Raw genomic sequence first — 22501 nt, forward strand, 5'->3', positions numbered from 1 at the left:
GTGGCCAGTTGCGCCACAAAGATTACACATGCGAATGGCAGGTGTGTCAGACTGGGATGCAGCAATAGCAGCAGCTGCAGGTCTCGGTGGCACAAAGCTCGCCGGACCAGGAGGAGCGAATGCAGTAGGCTTACCTCCTTCCAAGTCTTGGGACAGTGTTCTGTGACTGTCCAGCACCAGGGTTCTCTGGCTGTCAGGTACAGGAACCTGATGGTACGCCCTCTCAGAGGTGCATACAGGAAAGTCTCGTTCCGTGCCCTCTTCCATGGCAGGAAGTTTTGCTGTGGGGGTCACGGGTAGAGGTTCGCATCTTTCCACCAAAACACATAGTGAAGAGTGCTGATTTGATTGGGTTAGCTGGGCCAACTCCAATTCACGCTGGAGCCGTAGCTCTTCGATCTGGAGATCCCGCTGGCGCAGACACTCTCGGTGCTCCTGGTATCGGCGCAGTTCCTCGCCGGTCAGGTTTGCCAACTCCAATTCCTGCTGGAGTCGTCGCTCCTTGGCCTGGAGATCAAACTGGTGCAGTCGCTCTTGGTGCTCTGCTTCACGCTGGAGCATCCTTGCTTCATGCTGGCGCTGTTCTTCTCGGAACTCCTGGTATATGCGCAGATCCTCGCCGGTCAGGTTTGCCAACCACTCCGGGGGTATCAGGACTGCAGGTAATAGAGGCATTAAGCAAGGTGGCGACAAGGATTCCATCTCTGGAGTAATGCCACCAGCTCAGCCTTGTTTGTGCTGCAAGCAGCAATGCCGTGCGATTCGCAGAGGGCTTGCACGCCAGGAACTGACCAATTTTGGTGAACCTGAACTGAATCAGACATTCAGAAGAGAAGAGTACAAGAAAAAATAGGGTATAGCAAAGAGAAAGTTAGGAAATGTAGACCAATCTATTCGCTATCAATGTGTACCGTTTTGTGCCCAGAACTTCGGTTCTGCAAGACAGGATACTTAGTGACCACTGTCTTATTATTCTGGTTGCAAAGACTGAGTTTGTCAGATCTTTGCGCTCTGATTTCCCAAAAGCTGGCTATGCCTGGTTTTGGGGTGTGCTATCGCCACCACTGCCCACCAATGTGACAATCCAGCCCCGCGATCCCGTCGAGATCTGCTCCCGTTAGCGTACGCAGGAAGTACGGGCGCAGACGGACAACGAGACCGGTTGCTGGATCGTCAGAGGTAAGAAGAAAAGGGCGACAGAGCGTGCCAATCCCGTCTAATCTGCTCCCGTTAGCATACGCAGGAAGTACGGTGAACAGACTGACAATAAAGATTGGTCGCGCAGCTGCCGACAATATGTAATGGGACAAACATCCACCAATCCCATATTACTAGGCCACTGTTGCCATGCAGGTCTCATGCACTAGAGACTGCTGCAGGCAAATTCACTGTGTGCGTAGTAAACGGTTAAGATTGGTTGGAGGTGCCCATACATGTACAATTCTGATTGTATATACAATCGGTAAACTAAAAATATCGATTTCGCGCTGGAAATCGGGTAAATAAAGTAAACTGCCACCACTCTCTCAAGTTCAGGGAGGAAAGAGACTCCCGCTATCATAATACGGTAGCCAGCCCAATCACGTTCAACACGCTCAAGTCACCGTTCGGGGAATAGTCACTTCCGACGGCTTAAAGACTGTGAGCAATGTGACGTTAAAGAAAGGTTACTGGGTCCCTATATGATGCAATCTCGAATTGTATTTATAATCGAGAAACGAAGTTATCGATTTCGCACAGGAAATCTGGTACTAGCTAATCCTAGAAGGAAGAAACGGTTATTTACAACCTAGCTAGCAAATCAACAATTTATAAGCAAATCATAAAACAATGCGGTAGTATGACTGACTCTTCAGAGGGCAGATTCGTTATAGCAGCAATCAGATGACCAGAACAAGCACAAGACTGAACGATAAAATCGTTAGTTTATTTCTAAACTACATACACACAGCTTATTTTAGAACAGATTGATTGGACAGAGAGAAGAGAGGAAGAGAAACAGAATGTCTGATTATATACAGTTCAAATACCGTTATTGGTAGTCCATGCGGCAATCGCAAGTCTTGGCGAAAGTCCCAAAATGGCGGTTGCCATGCGGCCAACAGGCCTTTGTTAGAAAGTTCAAAGATGGAGGTTTTGGCCCGTGTCCCTGCGGGCTGCCAGGATGTTACTAGGCATCAGATTGAAGGTAAAGGACCCTGGACTTTTGGATCATGTCAGTTTTGTTCCTCACTGTAGGTGGGAGGAGTTATGACACATACAAGTCCAGCCTTGCAATTTGAATAAGGCAATGCCCCCTTAGGCAGGGAGAGGTTTTGGGCCAATTCATATTTTGCCCGCTCTCAGCATGCCCGTAGGTAATATCAAGAACCCGAATGAATATTCACAATCAGCGTAAGTGTGTGAATCTGCTAATACCAAACACGAGGAGTCTGGATCGCTAATAGCACCGTCCCCCCCTTTCACCTTACTGGCACTGGTTCCGAAAGATCCAGAGGGCTGAAAATCTCTCAGGACCAGTGTCATGTGGAATCTAATAAACTCCGTGAATTTGAGGGAACTGCGATCTTGGGAACACCAGAAATATTACCAAATTGTGCCTATTTATTAAATACAGTTTCTACAGTTTGGTTGAATCTTTGGGTGCCCAGATGGCGTGATAAGGATCCTTCCTGTCTCCTTTCAACTCAGGCCACAAGGCAGCTATGTGTCCTCCTGGTGTGTCGGTGCCGATCAGGCTGGAGAAAGCTACAATTTATGAGCTTGTAACGATTGTGGGATATCTCCGTGTTCAGCGCACAAAGATGTGCGCTGACACTGCGGAGGTCCTCCACAAGCGTGTCAAGATACTAGAACCCAGCTTTTGGTGCAAGCACCAGTAGAGGGAAAATTCCTGTCGGCAGATGGCGCTGGGGAGTGCAGAGGAACCAATCCTCTGTACCTCCACAAATGCCAGACAGGAATTTGTACGAAGCGCAGAACGCAATCGCAAGAGAGGCGATTGCGAATGAGATTGAGCAAAGGGATAGGTTGTATGTGTGTGCGCCAATCTAGTCGCCACCCCGCGACCGCGCACACACAACAGCAGATACGAAACAGGAACGCGATCGCGAGAGGTGCGATCGCCAGACGTGACACAAGGCAGATCAGAATAGAATACGAGGGTAGCAAAGGCACAGCAAATACAATGAGAATATATGGAAAATAATAAACGCTAGCTAACCGCGAACACCGCACTCATTCACAACAGTGCACGCGGTTATGCGCGGTCTCCACGTGATAAGCACAATAGAGACAAGCACGCCTAACTAACCATCAACAGACAAACACGAAACAAAGAACGTGAACGCTTGCTTAACGGTTACCTCATCGAGCCTACAGCAAGCGCCCGTATCAGACAAGACAGACAAACGAGAAACAGGAACTAGGCAGAAAGGATCCACCGCTCTTCCGCCAGAGCAAGTGTGATCCAAGCAGGAACACAGATCAGAAAGATCCACAGCCGCTAACGCTAGCGGCTAGTGCGATCTAAACAAGACAGATCAGATGAGGTAGCCGGTAGCAACCGCTGCTCCAGCTTACACTCCAGGAACTCAGATCAGAAGGATCCACAGCCGCTACCGCTAGAGGCTAGTGAGATCCAAACAAGACAGAGCGATTCGCTATCAACCGCCGCTGGTGACAGCGCAATCGCGACAGACAAGACAAGACAGAATAGGCAGTACAAATTATACACAAACTGACTGCACTAACTAGGAATGCAAGGAGCACTCCCCAAGAATTAACTATACTAAGATAGCGGTGGCTGACACTCCAGGTGAGTCCAGCAGGAACAAACCTCTATGAGCAGCGAAGCATTGTGGGACACACATAGTACTTATAGTACACGCCTCCAATGAATGTGGCCAGGCAATTTGCATGACAACGTATGCAAATTCCTCAGCAAGCACAAGCTGCAAAACTGACAGAAGCTCTTCTTTCCAGAGTCCTGCAGCATGCAGACCTGAACAATGGTCAAAAGGCTGCCTGCGCAGGCAGCTGAGCGGATCGTTACAGAGCTTCTGTCAACTGATATCTACCTTTCACCTGATGGATGAGGTCATAAACACCTCAGGGGGTCCCCTGTGCTGGCAGAGAATCTTTTCAACAGGAGGCTAATTAACTGACCATGAAAAGATTTCTCCAGCCCTTTGGTGAAGGGAAAAAAATTGTATATAAAACCAAAAACTGTCAGTTTGGGTGGTTTGCGAAGAACTAGCGTTGGTAACTCCATGACGCATTCAATATGTCATATCGACGGCGTCACAGTATGGTCCTCACACTGTCCTGATCTCACAGCACATGGTATGGTCCCCACACTGTCCTGATCTCACAGTACATGGTATGGTCCCCACACTCTCCTGATATTACAGCACATGGTATGGTCCCCACACTGTCCTGATCTCACAGTACATGGTATGGTCCTCACACTATCCTGGTCTCACAGCACATGGCATGGTCCTCACACTGTCCTGATCCCACAGCACATGGCATGGTCCCTACACTGTCCTGATCTCACAGTACATGGTATGGTCCCCACACTCTCCTGATATTACAGCACATGGTATGGTCCCCACACTGTCCTGGTCTAACAGCACATGGCATGGTCCTCACACTGTCCTGATCTCACAGCACATGGCATGGTCCTCACACTGTCCTGGTCTCACAGCACATGGCATGGTCCTCACACTGTCCTGATCTCACAGCACATGGTATGGTCCCCACACTGTCCTGATCTCACAGTACATGGTATGGTCCCCACACTCTCCTGATATTAAAGCACATGGTATGGTCCCCACACTCTCCTGATATTACAGTACATGGTATGGTCCCCACACTCTCCTGATATTACAGCACATGGTATGGTCCCCACACTGTCCTGATCTCACAGCACATGGTATGGTCCTCACACTCTCCTAATATTACAGCACATGGTATGGTCCCCACACTGTCCTGATCTCACAGCACATGGCATGGTCCTCACACTGTCCTGATCTCACAGCACATGGTATGGTCCCCACACTGTCCTGATCCCACAGCACATGGTATGGTCCCCAGACTCTCCTGATATTACAGCACATGGTATGGTCCCCACACTGTCCTGATCTCTCATTACGTGGTATGGTCCCCACACTGTCCTGATCTTACAGAAGATGGTATGGTCCCCACACTGTCCTGATCTCACAGTACATGGTATGGTCCCCACACTCTCCTGATCTCACAGCACATGGCATGGTCCTCGCACTGTCCTGATCTCACAGCACATGGTATGGTCCCCACACTGTCCTGATCCCACAGCACATGGTATGGTCCCTACACTCTCCTGATATTACAGCACATGGTATGGTCCCCACACTGTCCTGATCTCACAGTACGTGGTATGGTCCCCACACTGTCCTGATCTTACAGCAGATGGTATGGTCCCCACACTGTCCTGGTCTCACAGCACATGGCATGGTCCTCACACTGTCCTGATCTCACAGCACATGGCATGGTCCTCACACTGTCCTGATCTCACAGCACATGGCATGGTCCCCACACTGTCCTGATCTCACAGTACATGGTATGGTCCCCACACTCTCCTGATATTACAGCACATGGTATGGTCCCCACACTCTCCTGATATTACAGCACATGGTATGGTCCCCACACTGTCCTGATCTCACAGCACATGGCATGGTCCTCACACTGTCCTGATCTCACAGCACATGGTATGGTCCCCACACTGTCCTGATCTCACAGTACATGGTATGGTCCCCACACTCTCCTGATATTACAGCACATGGTATGGTCCCCACACTGTCCTGATCTCACAGTACGTGGTATGGTCCCCACACTGTCCTGATCTTACAGCACATGGTATGGTCCCCACACTGTCCTGATCTCACAGCACATGGTATGGTCCCCACACTGTCCTGATCTCACAGCACATGGCATGGTCCCCACACTGTCCTGATCTCACAGCAAATGGTATGGTCCCCACACTGTCCTGATCTCACAGCACATGGCATGGTCCCCACACTGTCCTGATCTCACAGCACATGGCATGGTCCCCACACTGTCCTGGTCTCATAGCACATGGTATGGTCCCCCCACTGTCCTGATCTCAAAGCACATGGCATGGTCCCCACACTGTCCTGATCTCACAGCACATGGTATGGTCCCCACACTGTCCTGATCCCACAGCACATGGTATGGTCCCCAGACTCTCCTGATATTACAGCACATGGTATGGTCCCCACACTGTCCTGATCTCTCATTACGTGGTATGGTCCCCACACTGTCCTGATCTTACAGAAGATGGTATGGTCCCCACACTGTCCTGATCTCACAGTACATGGTATGGTCCCCACACTGTCCTGATCTCACAGCACATGGCATGGTCCTCGCACTGTCCTGATCTCACAGCACATGGTATGGTCCCCACACTGTCCTGATCCCACAGCACATGGTATGGTCCCTACACTCTCCTGATATTACAGCACATGGTATGGTCCCCACACTGTCCTGATCTCACAGTACGTGGTATGGTCCCCACACTGTCCTGATCTTACAGCAGATGGTATGGTCCCCACACTGTCCTGGTCTCACAGCACATGGCATGGTCCTCACACTGTCCTGATCTCACAGCACATGGCATGGTCCTCACACTGTCCTGATCTCACAGCACATGGCATGGTCCCCACACTGTCCTGATCTCACAGTACATGGTATGGTCCCCACACTCTCCTGATATTACAGCACATGGTATGGTCCCCACACTCTCCTGATATTACAGCACATGGTATGGTCCCCACACTGTCCTGATCTCACAGCACATGGCATGGTCCTCACACTGTCCTGATCTCACAGCACATGGTATGGTCCCCACACTGTCCTGATCTCACAGCACATGGTATGGTCCTCACACTCTCCTGATATTACAGCACATGGCATGGTCCCCACACTGTCCTGATCTCACAGCACATGGTATGGTCCCCACACTGTCCTGATCTCACAGCACATGGTATGGTCCCCACACTGTCCTGATCTCACAGTACATGGTATGGTCCCCACACTCTCCTGATATTACAGCACATGGTATGGTCCCCACACTGTCCTGATCTCACAGTACGTGGTATGGTCCCCACACTGTCCTGATCTCACAGCACATGGTATGGTCCCCACACTGTCCTGATCTCACAGTACATGGTATGGTCCCCACACTGTCCTGATCTCACAGTACATGGTATGGTCCCCACACTCTCCTGATATTACAGCACATGGTATGGTCCCCACACTGTCCTGATCTCACAGTACGTGGTATGGTCCCCACACTGTCCTGATCTTACAGCACATGGTATGGTCCCCACACTGTCCTGATCTCACAGCACATGGTATGGTCCCCACACTGTCCTGATCTCACAGCACATGGCATGGTCCCCACACTATCCTGATCTCACAGCACATGGCATGGTCCCCACACTGTCCTGGTCTCACAGCACATGGTATGGTCCCCCCACTGTCCTGATCTCACAGCACATGGTATGGTCCCCACACTGTCCTGATCTCACAGCACATGGCATGGTCCCCACACTGTCCTGATCTCACAGCACATGGCATGGTCCCCACACTGTCCTGATCTCACAGTACATGGTATGGTCTCCTCACTCTCCTGATATTACAGCACATGGTATGGTCCCCACACTGTCCTGATCTCACAGTACGTGGTATGGTCCCCAAACTGTCCTGATATTACAGCACATGGTATGGTCCCCACACTGTCCTGATCTCACAGCACATGGCATGGTCCTCACACTGTCCTGATCTCACAGCACATGGTATGGTCCCCACACTGTCCTGATCTCACAGCACATGGTATGGTCCTCACACTCTCCTGATATTAAAGCATATGGCATGGTCCCCACACTGTCCTGATCTCACAGCACATGGTATGGTCCCCACACTGTCCTGATCTCACAGCACATGGTATGGTCCCCACACTGTCCTGATCTCACAGTACATGGTATGGTCCCCACACTCTCCTGATATTACAGCACATGGTATGGTCCCCACACTGTCCTGATCTCACAGTACGTGGTATGGTCCCCACACTGTCCTGATCTCACAGCACATGGTATGGTCCCCACACTGTCCTGATCTCACAGTACATGGTATGGTCCCCACACTGTCCTGATCTCACAGTACATGGTATGGTCCCCACACTCTCCTGATATTACAGCACATGGTATGGTCCCCACACTGTCCTGATCTCACAGTACGTGGTATGGTCCCCACACTGTCCTGATCTCACAGCACATGGTATGGTCCCCACACTGTCCTGATCTCACAGCACATGGTATGGTCCCCACACTGTCCTGATCTCACAGCACATGGCATGGTCCCCACACTGTCCTGATCTCACAGCACATGGTATGGTCCCCACACTGTCCTGATCTCACAGCACATGGCATGGTCCCCACACTGTCCTGATCTCACAGCACATGGCATGGTCCCCACACTGTCCTGGTCTCATAGCACATGGTATGGTCCCCCCACTGTCCTGATCTCACAGCACATGGCATGGTCCCCACACTGTCCTGATCTCACAGCACATGGTATGGTCCCCACACTGTCCTGATCTCACAGCACATGGCATGGTCCCCACACTGTCCTGATCTCACAGCACATGGCATGGTCCCCACACTGTCCTGGTCTCACAGCACATGGTATGGTCCCCCCACTGTCCTGATCTCACAGCACATGGTATGGTCCCCACACTGTCCTGATCTCACAGCACATGGCATGGTCCCCACACTGTCCTGATCTCACAGCACATGGCATGGTCCCCACACTGTCCTGATCTCACAGTACATGGTATGGTCTCCTCACTCTCCTGATATTACAGCACATGGTATGGTCCCCACACTGTCCTGATCTCACAGTACGTGGTATGGTCCCCACACTGTCCTGATATTACAGCACATGGTATGGTCCCCACACTGTCCTGATCTCACAGTACATGGTATGGTCCCCACACTCTCCTGATATTACAGCACATGGTATGGTCCCCACACTGTCCTGATCTCACAGTACATGGTATGGTCTCCTCACTCTCCTGATATTACAGCACATGGTATGGTCCCCACACTGTCCTGATCTCACAGTACGTGGTATGGTCCCCACACTGTCCTGATATTACAGCACATGGTATAGAAGCCACAAGATCCTCCTGACGAGGTTATAGCCATGATTTGATAAAACAAATACAGTTCTCAGACATAAGCAGAGTAGCGTGTACCTGTGAGGATTGCTATACATTGGAAGGATTCTTGTACCAAATATACATTATTTTTTCAGTTTTTGCACTTTCTATGAGATGTCCTATTTCCTCGGAATCACCTCATGCCCTCTTTCAGCATGTCAGACAATAATGCCTTCATATCTACCTCACACCCATCTATGACGAGGAGAGAATGTGGGTACTCACAACACTGGGGATAGATTATTAGTGCCCTCAGAACGTGCCTGTAGTGTTCAGAGCTGAACCTCGTCTCAGAGTCATGAAGTTCCTCCTTGTTTTGCCTTCTTCTTTTATCTTCTCTACTAATTGCTCTCTGATTTCTCTCTCACCTTTTACTGCCTCTACCCAGGTCTCTCTGTTCTCCTGAAAGGCTTCCATCCTCCTCTCTATTCATCAGAAATGATCAGGTATAGCAGAGTCTTTCTTCTAACATCGGACCTTTCATGATGTGAGGTATATTGCTAGTATAGCTTGGCGGCTTTCTGATATAACCTGACTTTTTTTCTTGCTTCTTCCAGGTCAAGCAGACTCTGAGAAGGTGAAGCAACTGGAGGGCAAGGTGCAGCAACTCACCAAAGAGCTTCATAGCCTGCAGTCCACACTTCAAGGGATGAATGACAAATTCCAGTCAGAGATTCGTCTAACGGTGGAGAACGTGCTAAATGGCAAACAGCCGGCTGACTCCGCTCCAGGTCAATCTGACATGTCTGGGAAACTCAACGACATTCAGACTCTTTTAACAAACCTGGACAAAAAAGTCAAAGACCATGACCAAGAATTGGGCAACCTGAACAACGCCAACAGCAAGCACCCCGGTGATACAGACCTGAAGAGGGACATCCTGCAGGAAGTCGAGAAAAGAATGCAGCAGTCATGCTCGGCCTGTCTGTCTGGGGTGGAGGGTTTCCGTAACCAGCTGAATGAGGATAGAGATCGCATTAGAAGCCTAGAGAAACTCATTAATTCTGTAGACCAACGTAACAGGGAAGCCGTGCAGAATATTCAAACACGGGTGGGTGAACTGACCACACGTATGCCCAAGGACTGCTGTTCAGAAGTCACTGATCTACGTAAAAGAGTGATCGAGGCAGAGAAGAAAGCCGACACCTTATCTGGTTCTGTAGTCGCTCTCACAGTTCGCCTGGACCACGAATTAGGTGAGAATGACAACAATCCCATGAATCAAGTGGACTTTAACCTGAACAATCGCCTGTCGGACATTGAAGGTAGGATGAATACAACTAGGCGCACTTTGGAAGAACATTACTACCATTACCGTGATGAGGTGCAGAATCACTTCCAGGATGAAATCAACAAACTGAAAGATGAACTGAAGAACCGTATTGACGGGAATGACTACAAGCTGAACATTCTTCTCACTGAGCTTGGAAACAGCTCAGGCTTCCGAGACCTCATGGATCAAAAGATGACAGGTCTTTCTGATGACATTGACTCTCTCAGGGATCAGGTGGAGAAAAATGAAGACCAGATTAATAAAGTCTCTGAAGATTTAGACAGTCTGAGGAGCCATGTGACTGATACTGTCCAGAGCTGTACTGACCAATGCAGCAGCCAAGGTTCTGACATGACAAAATTATATGATGACCTTGATAAGAGATTGAAAGATAATGATATTCTCATCCATACTACACGCTCTGACGTAACTGATCTCAGAATGTCTGGGAGTAATATGCAAGACACACTGATGGACCTTGATGGTGAGATGACAAATGTGAAGATGTCAATAGACACTAATGCTGAGAACTTCGGCAAGTTATTCTCTGACATGAAAGATAGTCAGGACCGGTTCACAGCCACCATTTTATCAGATCTGGATAGGTTTGACCTGAACATTGCTCAGTATCAAAATGACACCAATGGAAAAATTTTGGATATGGAGAATGATATTAAGTCCCTGAGGAAGATGATTGAGTTTGATTACAGAAGTTGTGGCCAGGTGTGCTCCAATTTGCAGGAGGAGGTAGGCAAACTGAAGGAGCAAGTATCTGAGTGCACAGACACATGTGAGCTGCTGAACAAATCAGAAGACAAAGAGAACACAAAGCCTCTGGATGGCTTCACAGTCATTGGGGGGAGCTCTGGTGGAGAACTGAAACATTTAGAAGGAGAGCTATCTAACATTATTGTCACTTTCAGCTCCCTGAATGACAGCGTCAAAGACCTTCAGGAGAGTGTTGGGCGGCAGCAGACCGACATTCACGATCTGGGAACCACCAATCACAGACTCATTTCTGAAATTAATAAAATCCAGGAAGATTTGACTGAGCACATCAAAGACAATGCAGAAAAGTTTCACCTGATCCAAAAGGAGATCAGCAGATATGGCAGCACGGTGATGGAGGAAACTCAGGAGTGCCGGAGGTCTTCCAGTGGCTTAGAAGAGAGAGTTTCCAAGCTGGAGAATGTCTGCCTGAAGCTGGATTCAGTCTCTGGTAACCTACAAAAGATCAAAGAGAACCTTAACAAACATGTTTCAGGTTTATGGAACTGCGTCCAGGAGGTGAACAGCACTCTTCGCACTCACACTGCCTGGTTTGACAAACTCCACAACAGCCAGCTGAATGGAATCCACCGGAGGATAAACAACTTGAACCACTCCATGGTTCTGCTGTCTTCTGAGTTCCAGAACTTCACTCTTCAGGACTTCATAGGTAAGGCTTGGATGAGAGTATGTACAAGGGTAATGGGTGATAATGGTCCAGTATCAGGATGAGGACCTCATGCTGGCCACATAAAGTGATTTCTGGTGAAGAATGGTAGAATGTAGAGGTGTAGTTTTGTCTTCATTCTGAGAGTAATCCTTCCTGCGCTGTGCAGAGAGTTTGGAGGAAGCTTGTACCCATTTGTCAGATCTCTCCTGGCACACAGTGTGTCCCCTCTACAAGGAATAGATAGAGGCAAGACATGGACTAATGCAGGAGACCATATGTAAATAAATAAAGACCAATGTATTACCCAAACACTAATACAACTAGCTTAGTGATCGAGGTGAAAAACTCAAGTGGGAGGAGCCTAAAACAGCCAATCAAATTTCAGCCATTCATTTTAAATAGGAAAATATAAACTGCAGCCATTCTTACACTGATAATGGCAGGGTTGTCAAACTTGCCACAGTTGGTCACTGGGTGACTGAGATTAATATTCAGGAAAGTAGGTGGAACCTACAAAAGCCAATCAAAATTCTCCTATTGCTTTTCAACGGGAATATTGAAACTGCTGCCCTTCTTACACTGTTAATATCAGAGGCTTCAAACCTGCTACAGGTGGTCATTGGGTGACTGGGGTCCAAATAATAATAATAATAAAAAAAAAAATATATATATATATATATGTATATGTATATATATATATATATATATATATATATATATATATATGTATGTATGGGGTGGAAATTTTAAAATGCTTCCATTTTCACATTATTGATGTCAAGGTCCCCAAAGCTCACAAACGTGGTCATTGAGTGACTGTGTGTCAAGGATAGAAAAGTAGGCGGCGCCAACAACAACCAACTACATACCTGGGCAACGCTGAGTCTTTTACTTAATAATAATAATATAATAATAATCTGAACAATTGTATAGCGCTTTTAGCCTGTCGGACTCAAAGCGCTCAAGAGCTGCAGCCACTGGGACGCGCTCAAGAGGCCATCCTGCAGTGTTAGGGAGTCTTGCCTTGAACTCCTTACTGAATGGGTACGTGACCTAGCCAGGATTCCAACCCTGGTCTCCCATGTCAAAGCCGGTGCCCTTAGCCCGTACTCTATCCAGCCATGGGGCTGGCACAAAACTTCTCTGATGGACACACTTATTACAAGGGAGTGGTCCTGAAAATCTTTTTTTCTATAAGAAATAGACAGAGACAAGAAACTACCTTATTCAGGAGACTATATGAAAATATATAAAGACCTCTGTATTACCCAAACACTAATACGACTAGCTGATGATCCAGCGTTGCCCGGGTATGTATTTGGTGTTTTTGGCCCCACCCACGTTTTGTAACCTTGACACACAGCCACTCAATGACCAAGTTTGTCCTTGGCATCAATAATGGGAGAATGGAAGCAGGTTTACATTTTACCATTCAAATCAAGCAAAAATATGTGATTAGCTGTTTGTGGCTCTGCCCCTTTTCTGAATCTGACCGCCAGTCACCCAATGACCAACTGTAGCAGGTTTGAGGCCTCTAATATCAACACTGTAAGAATGAAAGCAATGTAAAAATTCCCCTTGAAAAGCAATAGGTGAATTTTGATTGGCTGTTGTAGGCTCCACCCACTTTTTCTGGATAATATTCCCAGTCACTCAGTCACAATTTTGCCAAGTTTAAAGAGACTCTGAAGCGAGAATAAATCTCGCTTCAGAACTTATATATAGCAGGGGCACGTGTGCCCCTGCTAAACCGCCGCTATCCCGCGGCTAAACGGGGGTCCCTTCACCCCCAAACCCACCCCTGCAAAATCTACGACCAGCTTGGTCGTAGATTTTGCTCCTCCTGGAGGCAGAGCTAACGGCCGCAGCCCTGCCTCCAGTCGCGTCTATCAGACGCGCATCGCCGCCTCTCCCCCACCCCTCTCAGTGAAGGAAGACTGAGAGGGGCGGGGGAGAGGCGGAGATACGCGTCTGATAGACGCGCGTGGGGCAGGGCTGCGGTGGTTAGCCCTGCCCCAATGCGGAAGCGCTCCCCCGCTGTACGGAGGGGATTTGGGGGTGAAGGGACCCCCGTTAAGCCGCGGGATAGCGGCGTTTTAGCAGGGGCACACATGCCCCTGCTATATATAAGAGCTGAAGTGAGATTTATTCTCGCTTCAGACTCTCTTTAAAGAGGAACTGTAACATAAAAAGATCCCCTGGGGGGTACTCACCTCGGGTGGGGGAAGCCTCCGGATCCTAATGAGGCTTCCCATGCCGTCCTCCATCCGTCAGGGGTCTCGCTGCAGCCCTCCGTGGAGTCCGGGCACCGGTGACGTCAATATTTACCTTCCTGGCTCCTGCGCAGGCGCTCTGACGGCTGTCGGCTCCGAACTACACGGAAATACCCGATCGCCGTCGGGTCCGCTCTACTGCGCAGGCGCAAGTTTCCTGCGCCTGCGCAGTAGAGCGGACCCGAATGAGATCGGGTATTTCCGTGTAGTTCGGAATGGAAAGCCGCCACAGCGCCCCCGCTGGAGCCAGCAAAGGTAAATATTGAAATGACAGTCGGCACAGTCGCCGGCTGTTCGGAGGGCTGCGGAGAGACCCCCGTGGGACAGAGGACGGCGTGGGAAGCCTCATTAGGATCCGGAGGCTTCCCCCACCCGAGGTGAGTACCCCCCAGGGGATCTTTTGAATGTTACAGAGTCTCTTTAAGAAACCTTCTATGCCTGGCTGCAGTTTACATTTTTCCATTTAAAATGAGAGGCTGAAATTTGATTGGCTGTTTTATGATCCACCCACTTGAATTTTTTCACCTCAGTAATTTTCCCATTACCGTAAATGGGTGAAATCTGATTGGCTATCTGTGGTTCAGCTCAGTGGTGTGCGGGGGGAGGAGACTCCCCGAATATATATCTTCCCAGGTAGTAAGGGATCTTTATACCAACTTTTGTTGAAATCACAAACACGGTTTTATAAATCTATATCCTATATAATAGCCTCCCTTTCCTGCGTCCGTGTGGCCGGATGCAATGCCTGGTGTGCATGCGTGGCACGCGTACAGACGTTGGACAGCGGAGGGGGGGGGGGGCATGTGCACATGGGTTGCAGAAGTGCGCGTGTTACAGGGGCAGGGTGGGTATGCCTGAGGCCTAGCGCACATTATCAGACTGCGGGCCTTTGTACTAGTAGAAATATAAATCTATCTATCTTTCTATCTACCTATCTATAGGTACGAAACTTGGTATACAGATGCCTTACTACCTGGGATGACATGTTCTGGGGGTCTTGCGTCCTCCTGCACACCTGGGCGGAGCTACAAACAGCAGATTCCACCCATTCATGTCAATGAAAAGAATGTAAAAGGCTGCCATGCTCACAGCAATAAAGCCAGAGTCCCCAAACTTGGCACAGTTGGTCACTTGGTTACTGAGGTGAAAAATCCAGGTAAAGTGGGCGGAGCATAAAACAGCCAATCCAATTTCAGCCATCCATTTTCAATGGGAAAATATATACTGCAGCCATTCTTACACTGTTAATGGAAGGGCTCGTAAACTTGACACAGTTGGTCACTGGGTGACTGGGATTAATACTCAGAAAGGTGGGTGGAGCCTCCAACAGCCCATCAAAATTCACCTATTCATTTTCAAGGGGAATTTTTACATTTCTGCCATTCTTACACTGTTAATGGCACAAGCCTCAAACCTGGTAGTCGGTCATTAGGTAATTAGGGATTCAAATTCTGGAAAGGGGCGGAGCCACATGTCACAAACCGCAAGGGCCGGTCTGCGATCGGGTCAATCGATCGGAGTCAGAAATCCTCTCACACTGTCATTTTGCTCATCACGAAGTGTAACCGACTTCGCAGGTTGATGAACTGACTCGCGGAGGGGGCGTTCGGACGCCAAAGGATTCACCACACACATACAATTTAAAGATCTGCCACCAAGCGGGTTACACAGCCCGCTACTGTAATTCTGCTACTACTTTGAGAACGCTCTGTTAACCCTTTGCAGTATGCAGGAATCTGGGTCAGATCTGAATATCTGAGCCGGGTGTGCGCATACGGGTTATAAAGGTACACTTCTATTAAATACAGGGTAGCGGTTTCAGGAGAATGGGTACGATTGTGTATATTCAGAGCAGGTCGTTACCATAACGATTTTAAAACGTTTTAATAATAAAGTTGCATTACATACATTTATACAGATTAACACATAGACACATAGCTAGAAATAAAAGGGATACAATTAGAAAGTTCTTACTTTAGTTAGGGCTGAGCAGTCCATTTGGAGAATAAAGAAAAAGAGTCCGGTTTAAATTAGGCATTAATGGTAAGAGTCCTTGGAACAATGCATGCGTTCGGTCCTTCTGTGGAACACATGCTCGAAGCTCTTCCTTAGCAGATGAAATGGTGAAAGACGAGGCGGGCAATGCTGGCCCCAGATTTATACAATCTTAGAATTGGGGCTGGATTACCTGCAAACTAGGCGTGGTTAAGGCGGAGTTACCTCCAGGTCAGCAAGGTCGCAGCCCATGGGACTCAGAGCAGAAAATGTAACATTTATTAATCATCTGTGTGACTCCGCCCCAGATTGGCGTATCGCAAATCCGAGGCTATATTCACAAGCGGCCTGCGACCCTGTATCAAATGAGTACACATGCCTAGTCTATCGCATTCGGTTTGCGCAGGCTTAATAAAGCAGTTTCCTGACTGACCCCCAACAGTTAGAAAATTGTAATCCGGGTGGATGATAGAACTGGTTTATGGGTATCAGAAAATGTATTTTTTGTCTCTCTGTGACAAGCCTATTTTGAATGACAAATACATTAAAGTTCTGTTTGTTTGGTTCTAAGATTTCGGAGGAAATCTCTTATCTATGCCGGTTCTACCTGGTTTTGGGGGGTGAGCTGTAGGCAGCAGATGGTCTCCTCAGGAGGTCCAGCCACGTGTGACATTCCTCTCTGTACCTAATGCAGGACATGGAGGAAGGTGGGTGAGGGGTTTGCTTTCATTCAGAAGAGAGGGGAGAGCTCTTAGGAGAAGAGACAAAACAAAACTGACATTCTGCTCGACAATACGGAAATCGTTGGCGATTACGCACAACTTTCTTTAGTGTTCATCACACCACAAACAGCCAGATTTGTTAAATTTCAATGGGAAAATGCTAAATTCTTAAAGCAAGGTCCCCAAAGCTCACGAACGTGGTCATTAAGTGACTGCGTGTCAAGGTTAAAAAAAGTGGGCAGAGCCGACAACAACCAACGACATACACGGGCAAAGCCGGATCTTTTAATTCTATGGTGCTGGCACAAAACCTCTCTGATGGGCACACTTATTACCAGGGAGTGGTCGTCCTGAAAGTCTTTGTTTCTTCCTGAACTGCAAGTAACAGTGAAATGTGCTACTTAAAAACAGATGAATGCTTACCTGCAAAAAAGTGCAGACCCCACTCATGGGATACAAATACACAATGAGCACACATACAACCTGTCTACCACTTGGAGGATGTTAGTTTCCACTAACAGCTTGCATGCAATTTGTTAGGTACTCGTCCCTCCCACTGTCGAAGAAGTCGTTCCTCCATGGGAGGGGACCTAACACTAACTAAATCCTACCTATGCATATGCATAGCCTGGGCGCGCTACCAGTAAAATTGGGAGGGACGAGTACCTAACAAATTGCATGCAAGCTGTTAGTGGAAACTAACATCCTCCAAGTGGTAGACAGGTTGTATGTGTGCTCAGTGTGTATTTGTATCCCATGAGTGGAGTCTGCACTTTTTTGCAGGTAAGCATTCATCTGTTTTTAAGTAGCGCTGTTCATTTCTTTGCTATGTTTGATGTAATTCTGGTCAGCTGCTCCCACTTGTTAGTGTTCCTTTGGTGTATATGCAGAGCCTCTGTTTGGGTTCAAGGTGCGTTTGTAGTTCCTGGGGGGGCTCAGCGCATCTCTGAGCTGGAGCCATTCAGAGGCGGCCTGGTGATGCGCTGATCCCACTTTTTCTGCGCAAGTAAGGGCTGGTTCAGATGGACGTTTGGAGGCATTGCGTTCGTTGGCGTCGCGTTCAGCAGCGTTCATGTGCGTTTGGATGCGGTCGCGTTTTTTCTTCCCCTAGGGGGACATTAGCCGTCGCGGTTAACCTCCCCTGGAAGCTACATGTAGCTTCCAGGGGCTCCTTGAATGCCAGGGAAAATCGGGACCCAAACGCCGCGTTTGTGTAAACGCGCTTGAAAGCTTGGTACAAACGCTCCCATTCACTTGAATGGGAGCGTTTAACACCAAGCCCTGAACGCTGGCTGTAAACGCTCTGCAAACGTCCGTCTGAACCAGCCCTAACAGTGAAATGTTGGTCTGACTCAGATGTCAGCAATTTTCAACCTTTGTCTGTAGACTGGGAGATCACTAATCTAACCTCTTTGTATTTACAGGACCTCCAGGCCTGCCGGGTCCTCCTGGTCCCATCGGAAAAACAGGACTGCCTGGTCCTCGGGGACCCCCTGGGGTTCCTGGAAAAGACGGGGCCCGTGGAATACAAGGGCCCATTGGACCTCCAGGTGAGCTGGACACACAAATGTTTACATATATGTAGAGTGCAGGTGTGCTGTGTGTGTAACAGTCACCTTCCTCCAATATTGCCTTATATTTATCATCAATACACTACATCTGCCTGCCCACTATGCAAGATGACAGTGCTGACACCTGGAACAAGCATGCAGGCAATATCTAGCTCTGGGCCAGAGACTATATGCAGGCCAGCAGTGTGTATGAAGTGACTGAGGGAGGTCAGAGATGGTATAGAGGCCAGCAGGATGTATGAAGTGACTGAGGGAGGTCAGAGACGGTATAGAGGCCAGCAGTGTGTATGAAGTGACTGAGGGAGGTCAGAGATGGTATAGAGGCCAGCAGTGTGTATGAAGTGACTGAGGGAGGTCAGAGATGGTATAGAGGCCAGCAGGATGTATGAAGTGACTGAGGGAGGTCAGAGACGGTATAGAGGCCAGCAGTGTGTATGAAGTGACTGAGGGAGGTCAGAGATGGTATAGAGGCCAGCAGTGTGTATGAAGTGACTGAGGGAGGTCAGAGATGGTATAGAGGCCAGCACTGTGTATGAAGTGACTGAGGGAGGTCAGAGATGGTATAGAGGCCAGCAGGATGTATGAAGTGACTGAGGGAGGTCAGAGATGGTATAGAGGCCAGCAGTGTGTATGAAGTGACTGAGGGAGGTCAGAGATGGTATAGAGGCCAGCAGGATGTATGAAGTGACTGAGGGAGGTCAGAGACGGTATAGAGGCCAGCAGTGTATATGAAGTGACTGAGGGAGGTCAGAGATGGTATAGAGGCCAGCAGTGTGTATGAAGTGACTGAGGGAAGTCAGAGATGGAATAGAGGCCAGCAGGATGTATGAAGTGACTGAGGGAGGTCAGAGATGGTATAGAGGCCAGCACTGGTCAGAGATGGTATAGAGGCCAGCAGTGTGTATGAAGTGACTGAGGGAGGTCAGAGATGGTATAGAGGCCAGCAGTGTGTATGAAGTGACTGAGGAAGGTCAGAGATGGTATAGAGGCCAGCAGGATGTATGAAGTGACTGAGGGAGGTCAGAGATGGTATAGAGGCCAGCACTGGTCAGAGATGGTATAGAGGCCAGCAGTGTGTATGAAGTGACTGAGGGAGGTCAGAGATGGTATAGAGGCCAGCAGGATGTATGAAGTGACTGAGGGAGGTCAGAGATGGTATAGAGGCCAGCACTGGTCAGAGATGGTATAGAGGCCAGCAGTGTGTATGAAGTGACTGAGGGAGGTCAGAGATGGTATAGAGGCCAGCAGGATGTATGAAGTGACTGAGGGAGGTCAGAGACGGTATAGAGGCCAGCAGGATGTATGAAGTGACTGAGGGAGGTCAGAGATGGTATAGAGGCCAGCAGTGTGTATGAAGTGACTGAGGAAGGTCAGAGATGGTATAGAGGCCAGCACTGTGTATGAAGTGACTGAGGGAGGTCAGAGATGGTATAGAGGCCAGCAGGATGTATGAAGTGACTGAGGGAGGTCAGAGACGGTATAGAGGCCAGCACTGTGTATGAAGTGACTGAGGGAGGTCAGAGATGGTATAGAGGCCAGCAGTGTGTATGAAGTGACTGAGGGAGGTCAGAGATGGTAGAGAGGCCAGCACTGTGTATGAAGTGACTGAGGGAGGTCAGAGATGGAATAGAGGCCAGCACTGTGTATGAAGTGACTGAGCGAGGTCAGAGATGGTATAGAGGCCAGCAGGATGTATGAAGTGACTGAGGGAGGTCAGAGATGGTATAGAGGCCAGCAGGATGTATGAAGTGACTGAGGGAGGTCAGAGATGGTATAGAGGCCAGCAGGATGTATGAAGTGACTGAGGGAGGTCAGAGACGGTATAGAGGCCAGCAGTGTGTATGAAGTGACTGAGGGAGGTCAGAGATGGTATAGAGGCCAGCAGGATGTATGAAGTGACTGAGGGAGGTCAGAGATGGTATAGAGGCCAGCAGTGTGTATGAAGTGACTGAGGGAGGTCAGAGATGGTAGAGAGGCCAGCACTGTGTATGAAGTGACTGAGCGAGGTCAGAGATGGTATAGAGGCCAGCAGGATGTATGAAGTGACTGAGGGAGGTCAGAGACGGTATAGAGGCCAGCAGTGTGTATGAAGTGACTGAGGGAGGTCAGAGATGGTATAGAGGCCAGCAGTGTGTATGAAGTGACTGAGGGAGGTCAGAGATGGTATAGAGGCCAGCAGGATGTATGAAGTGACTGAGGGAGGTCAGAGACGGTATAGAGGCCAGCAGTGTGTATGAAGTGACTGAGGGAGGTCAGAGATGGTATATAGGACAGCAGGGTGTATGAAGTGACTGAGGGAGGTCAGAGATGATATAGAGTCCAGCAGGGTGTATGAATTGACTGAGGGAGGTCAGAGATGGTATAGAGGCCAGCAGTGTGTATGAAGTGACTGAGGGAAGTCAGAGATGGAATAGAGGCCAGCAGGATGTATGAAGTGACTGAGGGAGGTCAGAGATGGTATAGAGGCCAGCAGTGTGTATGAAGTGACTGAGGGAGGTCAGAGATGGTATAGAGGCCAGCAGGGTGTATGAAGTGACTGAGGGAGGTCAGAGATGGTATAGAGGCCAGCAGGGTGTATAAAGTGACTGAGGGAGGTCAGAGATGGTATAGAGGCCAGCAAGGTGTATGAAGTGACTGAGGGAGGTCAGAGATGGTATAGAGGCCAGCAGGATGTATGAAGTGACTGAGGGAGGTCAGAGACGGTATAGAGGCCAGCAGTGTGTATGAAGTGACTGAGGGAGGTCAGAGATGGTATAGAGGCCAGCAGAGTGTATGAAGTGACTGAGGGAGGTCAGAGAGGGTATAGAGGCCAGCACTGTGTATGAAGTGACTGAGGGAGGTCAGAGACGGTATAGAGGCCAGCAGTGTGTATGAAGTGACTGAGGGAGGTCAGAGATGGTATAGAGGCCAGCAGGATGTATGAAGTGACTGAGGGAGGTCAGAGATGGTATAGAGGCCAGCACTGGTCAGAGATGGTATAGAGGCCAGCAGTGTGTATGAAGTGACTGAGGGAGGTCAGAGATGGTATAGAGGCCAGCAGTGTGTATGAAGTGACTGAGGAAGGTCAGAGATGGTATAGAGGCCAGCAGGATGTATGAAGTGACTGAGGGAGGTCAGAGATGGTATAGAGGCCAGCACTGGTCAGAGATGGTATAGAGGCCAGCAGTGTGTATGAAGTGACTGAGGGAGGTCAGAGATGGTATAGAGGCCAGCAGGATGTATGAAGTGACTGAGGGAGGTCAGAGATGGTATAGAGGCCAGCACTGGTCAGAGATGGTATAGAGGCCAGCAGTGTGTATGAAGTGACTGAGGGAGGTCAGAGATGGTATAGAGGCCAGCAGGATGTATGAAGTGACTGAGGGAGGTCAGAGACGGTATAGAGGCCAGCAGGATGTATGAAGTGACTGAGGGAGGTCAGAGATGGTATAGAGGCCAGCAGTGTGTATGAAGTGACTGAGGAAGGTCAGAGATGGTATAGAGGCCAGCACTGTGTATGAAGTGACTGAGGGAGGTCAGAGATGGTATAGAGGCCAGCAGGATGTATGAAGTGACTGAGGGAGGTCAGAGACGGTATAGAGGCCAGCACTGTGTATGAAGTGACTGAGGGAGGTCAGAGATGGTATAGAGGCCAGCAGTGTGTATGAAGTGACTGAGGGAGGTCAGAGATGGTAGAGAGGCCAGCACTGTGTATGAAGTGACTGAGGGAGGTCAGAGATGGAATAGAGGCCAGCACTGTGTATGAAGTGACTGAGCGAGGTCAGAGATGGTATAGAGGCCAGCAGGATGTATGAAGTGACTGAGGGAGGTCAGAGATGGTATAGAGGCCAGCAGGATGTATGAAGTGACTGAGGGAGGTCAGAGATGGTATAGAGGCCAGCAGGATGTATGAAGTGACTGAGGGAGGTCAGAGACGGTATAGAGGCCAGCAGTGTGTATGAAGTGACTG

The 22501-nt window shown here is 49.0% G+C and overlaps 1 protein-coding gene across 1 annotated transcript in view; it reads left to right on the forward strand.

The window, feature by feature from the left end:
* The window catches only part of EMILIN1 (elastin microfibril interfacer 1), a 223662-nt gene that overhangs the window by 152866 nt on the left and 48295 nt on the right, over positions 1-22501 (forward strand). The window contains exons 4-5 of the mRNA XM_068279781.1: positions 9841-11994; positions 18409-18534. Coding sequence (XP_068135882.1) covers positions 9841-11994; positions 18409-18534 — 2280 coding nt within the window. The remainder of the gene's footprint in view (positions 1-9840; positions 11995-18408; positions 18535-22501) is intronic.

The sequence above is a fragment of the Hyperolius riggenbachi genome, chromosome 4, assembly GCF_040937935.1.
Source record: "Hyperolius riggenbachi isolate aHypRig1 chromosome 4, aHypRig1.pri, whole genome shotgun sequence".
NCBI lineage: Eukaryota > Metazoa > Chordata > Amphibia > Anura > Hyperoliidae > Hyperolius > Hyperolius riggenbachi.